This window comes from Pteropus alecto, unplaced genomic scaffold, assembly GCF_000325575.1.
Source record: "Pteropus alecto unplaced genomic scaffold, ASM32557v1 scaffold176, whole genome shotgun sequence".
NCBI classification, from domain to species: Eukaryota; Metazoa; Chordata; class Mammalia; order Chiroptera; family Pteropodidae; genus Pteropus; species Pteropus alecto.
The window spans coordinates 316,518-324,214 of record NW_006438644.1 but is presented as its reverse complement, the minus strand read 5'-3'; the positions used below and the strand labels follow the sequence as shown (position 1 = coordinate 324,214).

The 7,697-nt window shown below is 39.4% G+C and overlaps 1 protein-coding gene across 1 annotated transcript in view; it reads right to left on the bottom strand.

Annotated features, from left to right (window-relative positions):
• The window catches only part of LOC112469032 (nesprin-1-like), a 134,027-nt gene that overhangs the window by 16,338 nt on the left and 109,992 nt on the right, over nucleotides 1-7,697 (bottom strand). The window contains 6 exon segments of the mRNA XM_025049483.1: nucleotides 32-187; nucleotides 1,137-1,342; nucleotides 2,291-2,403; nucleotides 3,233-3,440; nucleotides 4,462-4,665; nucleotides 7,005-7,106. Of these exon segments, the coding sequence (XP_024905251.1) occupies nucleotides 32-187; nucleotides 1,137-1,342; nucleotides 2,291-2,403; nucleotides 3,233-3,440; nucleotides 4,462-4,665; nucleotides 7,005-7,106 (989 nt within the window).

Here is a 7,697-nt window from a genome sequence, read left to right as displayed (position 1 = left end):
AGGGAAAGGACCTGCCACGCCTGCACCATACCTGGCAGCCAGCAGTTCTCCCAGAAACATTTCAACTTTATGGACTTCATTTTTCTTCTCAGGAATGTGCTGTTTACTCTCTCCTAAGTTTTCTGTACTTAACCTTTCATCCATTTCATGGATCCATAAGTTCAGTTTTCTGTGCTGATCTTCAAAGCTAAAGAAAAAAAAAAAACACCTTAGAGAAATTCTTATGTGCTTATTATAATAAATAAATTCGAATATCCAAGGTCACAATATTTATGGCAATTAAGAGCTCATGAAATTTCAAGTGTGGAAGGATATTCAACAGTAAATCCATCCAAAGTATCACTTACTTCAGTAACAAAACCAAAAATCATGGAAATTTCTCCAGATCCAAGCAAAAAAAGGATCACCCTGTCTTGTGGAACTGATTACGTGAAATCAGTCACACGTGGTAATTACCAGCAAGATTATGTTCCTATGTTAACGTGCACTTAACTATGTGTTTTACTACAAAGACTCTGAATTAGGGCCAATGGATAAGTGAGGCTATGGACATGCTGGAAAAAAAAAAGGAGCATCATCTCTGTGTCTTTGTATTTTATGAGCTTTGAATACGGCACAAGAGCACGAGGGCTCAAAATTTTGACGTATTTTCCCCACCTGGTAACAAGCTTTTTTTTTCTTCTTAATTTTATATTCACCTACGTTGACATAGATTCTTGACTGGAATCTTAATTTACAGAAATTCGACAGGCGTTTTCTGTCATAACTCCAACCCAACAGAAGTAGAGAAAAAGAAAAGACTTGCATAATCTAAAACCTGGGTGTCAGTGCTCGAATATCTTGATTTAGCCAAACAGACATTAAAAAAAAAAAAAAGCATGCATTTATGTCATTTACAATTACTGCTGAATATAATTCTTTTCTTCTTCTGTATAGAAAATAAAGCCAAATGATACTGTCAGAGTTCAAGCAATCAATTGCTACCCTAGTATGAACCAGTACTTAAGGTGAAAGCTTATTATAATTCAAACTCATGCTTTCAAAGATTATTCATTTATTCACAATGGCTCTTTTCTTTTAAGCCTTTGAAAACATATTCGGTGTACATGCAATCCAACCATATAGAAACAACCTACCTCCCAAGTTCTAAAGCACAGTCTTGAAGAGCCTGTTTGTCTTTAAGGCACTGTTTCAGAAATGCCTGAAACTCTTCGTTAGCCTTCGTAATTTGTTCCTGAATGCTGCTGACAATTTGTTTAGACAAATGTGCGTATAAGGTTTGTCCTTCTTGAGTCACGGCATCAAGCTTGCTCTGCCCATCAGTGACGGAGTCCAAAACATTCTATTTCAGGAAATAAAGATAATAGAAAATATTTGCTATTATTCGGTGACCCCAGTGCATGGGATCATTAACTACAATTATTAGCTGAGATACTATAGCAAGAGAAGAAAAACAAAGGCCAAAGGAAGAGTCTTTAACAAGAGGCATTTGCAATTGCTACTCAGACTTTTCTTTGTGGAGTTACTGCATCTCAAAGGGGACAATTCCACATCTGAACTCACCCTGGATCCTGCAAAACTAGCTTCCTTTATTATACCAATCTTCCCGCCATGATGGCTAATGAGTTATCTACATGATTGTCATCACCCGCTAGGCCACAAAATCCTCATGTTCCCATTCATTTTTCAAAATCATTTTTTTTTACAATACTTAGCATAGTGCTTTGCACACATAAGGCACTTGAAAAACTTAGCCAAAATTCAATTTGAACCTAGCTTTCTGTTAGTCATTTCTTAATTCTAAATCACAACGACCTTTCCTTTTCCTGAATTCATACATTTTTTCATAGTCAGTAAAACCTATAAAATCTATAATGCCTATTGCTTTAATTTGAACATATCTGAGCTCCAAATTTAGACCATAAGCTGTTAAAAAGCACAAGTGATGTCTTCTTTTTAAAACTCCCCCATGATAGTAACATAGATATAATTGTTTATGCTTTTACTGCTATAGAAATTAAAATTAGGTTTAGTTTTGAGTGAATGCCAAAGAATGGTCAAGACTCTAAAAGAGAGAGGGAAGGGATCTAGAAATTCTAGAGCTATAACTTACTTTTTCAACTTACTTTTCATATTGCCTATCATCTTATGACTCAAGAAATCTAGTTCTGATAAGGAGCAAGACGAGTTTCAATGAAATAAGATTTGGAAAAAGAGCTGATTTAGGTGTGACCTGAAAGAACCCAAGTGCAGTTTGGAGAAGAAGAAAAAGCGGTGCCAGCTTTCCTACCTGAAGCTCGTGAAGCTTCGCCTCGAGAACTTTGCTGTCACCAGTTCTATCCGATGATTCTTTCGCTGCTACTTTTATTCCAGAAAACCATTCTTGGAATTCCTGCATAGACTCTTTTAAAAATAACGAAAATGAGAAGTACATCCAAAACTGGGCATGAGCTTCCAGAATTATCACCACAAATTCATTCTGGCCTCTGGCCCATTGCATCTTGCCTTACCAAATACTCCAGAAAGAAAATAATAACAACGCAGACTACGACACAGCATGATCATGACTGTTCATGGCAGAACTGAGAAATTATCTCAGAGAAAAGACAGGAAAAGAAATTTATATTCCTAAAATGTCTGATTTCTCCTTATGTTTCTTTTTTTTGGGGGGGGGGGGGGGAATAAATAATTGCCTGGATATGTAAGAGTGTAAGGGGAGAAATGCTCTAGGGGTGTTAAAACCATTTTTATGGCAAAAGAAGAAAACTTCTCCTCTCTCCACCTAGCTGACTCAAAGAGTCTTCATGCTCTCACACCATAGCATTGGCACAGCCACGCGGGAAGCCTAGCCAGGGACATACGACTGGCAATTTCCTGAATTATAGGGCTGCCGTGTTTCATGGCCTCTCCTAATACCCAAGTTTACTGTCATTTCCTTACAGCAGTGAGAGTAATTTTCCACACAAATGAGCTATATGTAGAAAAAGCAGATGAAATTCAGAATCATCGAAACGGTGGACTCCTACTTTCTTGGGGAGAAAGAGGAAAAATTCTGCTGATGTTGAGAGCACAAGCATAACACTTCTACTGGCCAAATCTCAATCCACAAATGAATTTCAAATGATATTGTTCTGGAAAGTTTTGCAAACTTTTGCTGGCAGTTTCGATGAAACATTTGGTTTGATTCTTTCTTGTAAACGAACTATTTGTGCTACGGCCTGTAAGAGCTCACCATTAAAGTGTTTTTCCAGAGACTCCTGAAGGCTGGCCTGTGTTTTGAGGCACAGCTGGCTCACGGCCTCGTGTTTCTTTATCAGCCCAGTCATGGCGCTGCCCAGGCCCGCCAGCTCAGCTGAGTGGTACCTGCGGCACAAACTATTGAGATTTTCTTGGGTGGAGCTGATGCTGCTTTGCTGACTTTGAAGTTCTTTTTGTATTTCCTACAAAATGAAAGTATGCCATGAAGGATGTTCGTCACGTTCAAGAAAAATATTCCATCTGCTCTACTATGGTAATTTTCTTGGAAACTGATGCTGTTGAAATCCATTCAGTAATGTATACATTTTTATGAGATTTGTGTGTGTGTCTGTGTGTGTGTGTGTGTGTGTGTGTGTGTGTGTGTGTGTGTGCGTGTATTTGTGATAGATCTGAGTTGATCATTCAAAAATTTTGTCCAGTTCCCCTTGGGAACAACTGCAAACTGCTATTGAGAAGTCGCTAGGATTTGGGTGCTAGTCTAGGATTTCAAACAAACGAACTGAATAGATGCTTACGGATTCCATAAGCGTCTATTCATGGGCCTGGGTTTAGTCAGTTGGTTAGAAACTATTCATGGAATCGCCCTCCCAAGCTCACATTCTACAATGAGCCACTAGGGCTTTGTTTCAGGGTCACAGGCCAAACCAAGAGCACCGGAGGCTGATTTAAAACATATGTTCTTAGTCTCAAGTACAGTAAGAAAACATGCTAAAAGAGAACAGATCACATATGTGGAAAAGTCAACTCACAAGCTTCACAGAGAGTTGATCATGAATGTCATTTATGAAAATGGACAGATGACACGAAAGCAGGATGGTTCCCCAACTGTCCTTTTTAAAATATGTCCTTTTCTAGATGAAAGCAGTCATACTGACCAATAAAAATAATTAAATGATGAAAAAGTATTTGGTATTCAAGTTTGAAAATTCATAAACATTCAAACAGTTCTAGAGATACCACCCTTTTAATAATAATTACCATTATTAACAATAACAGATATAGCCTATGAGCAAGCCCTGTAGCAATGCATGCTTTCTGTCTTTAGATTATTCATTTTGCATTCAGTTCTTCACCTGTTACACTTTGCTGTGCCTGGTGTTATGGGCAATTGAGAGCAGAGGTTATATTTTGATTATCGTCTCCACAAAACAGAACTGATGTTCCCACCGAAATGTAAACACTGAACGAGAGTTTGTTACTTACCTTTACTTTTTTCAGCCCTTCACAAGTCTCCGTTAGAGCACAGTTCATTAAGGATTCCTCCAGTTTTGTCAGCCAGGTTGTTATGTCATTAACAAATTTCTCCACTTGTGTACTCTGAGCAGTGAAATCTTTCAGGGTTCCTTTGGCCTCTTCGGTAAGTTCTTTGGCATGCTCCAGTCTCTGCCTTAAGTCTGCTTCTATAAACTAAAACATACAGTAAGATTTCATCAACATCTGTGAAGACCAGACACGCGTTTACTGGAAATCCCATCGATGTGTAGCTTGATGGTAGAAAACACGTAAGCCTAACTGTGAATGCCCATTCGATTTCTCTACAAAGAAAAATCAGTGGGTATGACTTGCCAAGCATTTTAAGCGATGGAAAAATGGAAAGAGTAAGGATTACAGTTAACACGGGACATTAAAGTGGCGGTTAGAGGTTCCAAGGAAGACACAAGATCATATTTCAAAAACAGACCTCGACTTCTGCAGAGTTACCAGGGAGGTGACCAAAAATCTGTTATGCATTCTCCCTGGGAATCGCTCACACATTTTCCCATTTTCTCCCTGATGTAGCTGCTACTGGGGACAAATCCATAGGATCTCATCACGGACACTTTTCTTTTTCTCTCCCATTTTCAAATATTCGCAGAGGCTAGTTCTCCTTTCCTTCCGAATGATTTATTTTGAGAGGGCTTACATTTTTCCTGGCCCCACAGATAATAAAAAAGAAACATAATCATAATGAATTGCAAACAATTTCGATTCCATAATTAACACATCCAGGCCCATTAAATAATCAAAACTTTGAACTTACAGGTTAAGGCTTTTTTCTCGCCCCAGCTCAGATCTGCTGCAAACAGGAAGCTTACAGTGCAGAAAAGGGCCCCGTGCCAATTTTTGTCTTTCTTTGCTTTATTTATATTCCCCCATCTTGCACAGCTCTGACCTCTGCAGGCTTGGACAGGCTGGCAGGTGAACGAGGGAACTGACACCTGTATTTTCTAGGCCAGGTGACAGTTCACACTGTCTCCTCTCTCAGGCCTTTGTGTGTTTTTCTGAGACTCGCCTCATTGATGCGACTGCCTAGTGAAGTTCCCTGGATGTAAGCAGTGCTCTTTTCTCTGGCTCTTCATTTTCTCCTGCAGCCTGCGGGCATCCGTAACCTCCCACGGCCGAGGTCCGTCATTCCCCAGAAAACCTTAGCTAATCTGAGCTTTTACACACTGATGCTCTCTCATTTCCTCTCATAATTCACTTCTGGGCCAGAGGTCACTCTCTGGCATTCACCCCAGATGACTCAGAGATGCTGGCCACTCCACTCGAAGCAATCATTTCTCCTTTGGCAAAAACACCAGCAGTTAGCAAGCCTGTCTCTCACCGTTAAGGCAGCTCTGAGGGAGTTAGATATTAGACTCTCATGTCCGCCAGTTGCAGGCGGCATATGTCCTATTCTCCAGATGGTACCACTAAAACCCTTCTCCCTTTTCTGAGGTAAGGTACAGGCACTCCCGGACCTTCTCCCGGAGTATGCCTATGTGTGTACGTGTGTGAGAATCTGGAGTTCAACAGTAGCTCTCTCCCCAAACCCTGCTTCTGTCTTCTGCAAAAGTTCAACTGCCGCCCATTCATACCCTCGCCCTGGGTGGCAGGCATAAGCGCTCCTTTTCGCTTTTATATCATTAGCACCCCTTCTGCTCTCCTTGTTTCAGGTGAAATTTCTAACATTCTGGCACAGATATATCATCCACCGATGACACTAACTGAGGGATACACCGTCTCACATCAGAGCAACAGTACAGCTGACCCAGCAAGGCTGATTCGTTAGAGAGAAGCAGAACACAGGACAAAGGCAAAAGGGGAAGAAAGAAAAGATAGAGAAAATGCATGAGGGCAGCAACAAATGGGTTAAAGTAATGCAGCAGAATCTTTAGCCTGGAGCCCACGGTGCTGGCCCGCGGGACAGATCCCTCCTGCTGGCTGCTCTGAGGGCACCAGCACATAAGTAGCCAGGTTTCCTGGTGCGTCCTGGTCCGCCCTGGCCTGCCTCATGGTCTCTGTGGATTTGTGCCATCTAACGGGCCTTGAAAGGAGATTTGCAATGGTGATCCCTTTAAACCCAAATACTCGGGAAATGAATTAGAAAAATTTCAATAAGGATATCAGATTCATAAATATGGTCTCTGTTCCTGTCTAGACATAAAATGGTTCATGAAGCAAGCTGGGTGATACTACTACTAAAATTTAGTAAGGAAAAAAGGAACTAATCTCATTATAATATTTGAGTTAAAAATATGTTACTACTAGCACAAAGAATTCTAAAGATGTTACTATGTTAATCACCATTTATGATAAGGTCCATGTGTTTTCTTGGAATTATGATAATAATATAATGAGAATACATACATACATACATATGTACTTTAATATATAAATACATAAAGAATATAAGTTGTTTTATTGTTTTTTTGTTTTTTGGGTTTTTTTTGAGATAGAGAGAGTCTAGTGTATAGCAGTTATTACAAACCTGATTGAGTGCTTACCTGAAGGTCTGGTGGCGTTTCTAGATTTTTAGTTAATTCTTTTAGATCCTTAACTTTGGAATGAAGTTCTTCCAATTTCAATGCTTTGTTTTTAACTTCAGACTGTGAAATAAAAGACAAAGGGGAAAGCATAACTGGTTCAAACACTGACAAGTTATATTTAGCATTTATAATTTTAAGACTTAACTGTCAAAATGCCCCAACTTTAAGCTGGGGTTAAAAAAAAAAAAAAAAAAAAACTCTTTCATTTTCTGATCATTGCCATTCTTTCTGAATGTGGAAAAATGTCACTATTAACTTTCACTTGGGGATATGAGGGAGTATGCAGAACTTCCTTTCCTCCTACCCTCTTTTATTGGGGGAAAAAAAAGCTCTTGGAAAAAATGAAACGCTAACCAAAAGTCTTGAGTCAGTGAAAAAAAAACTCTTTCATTTTCTGATCATTGCCATTCTTTCTGAATGTGGAAAAATGTCACTATTAACTTTCACCGGGGATATGAGGGAGTATGCAGAACTTCCTTTCGTCCTACCCTCTTTTATTGGGGGGAAAAAAAAGCTCTTGGAAAAAATGAAACGCTAACCAAAAGTCTTGAGTCAGTGGGAATTTTCAATAGCTAACTGTCATTTACTTATTAGCATGGATATCACTGGTTACTAGGGCAGCATTAAACTCTTGAGGAAGCTTCAAAGCAA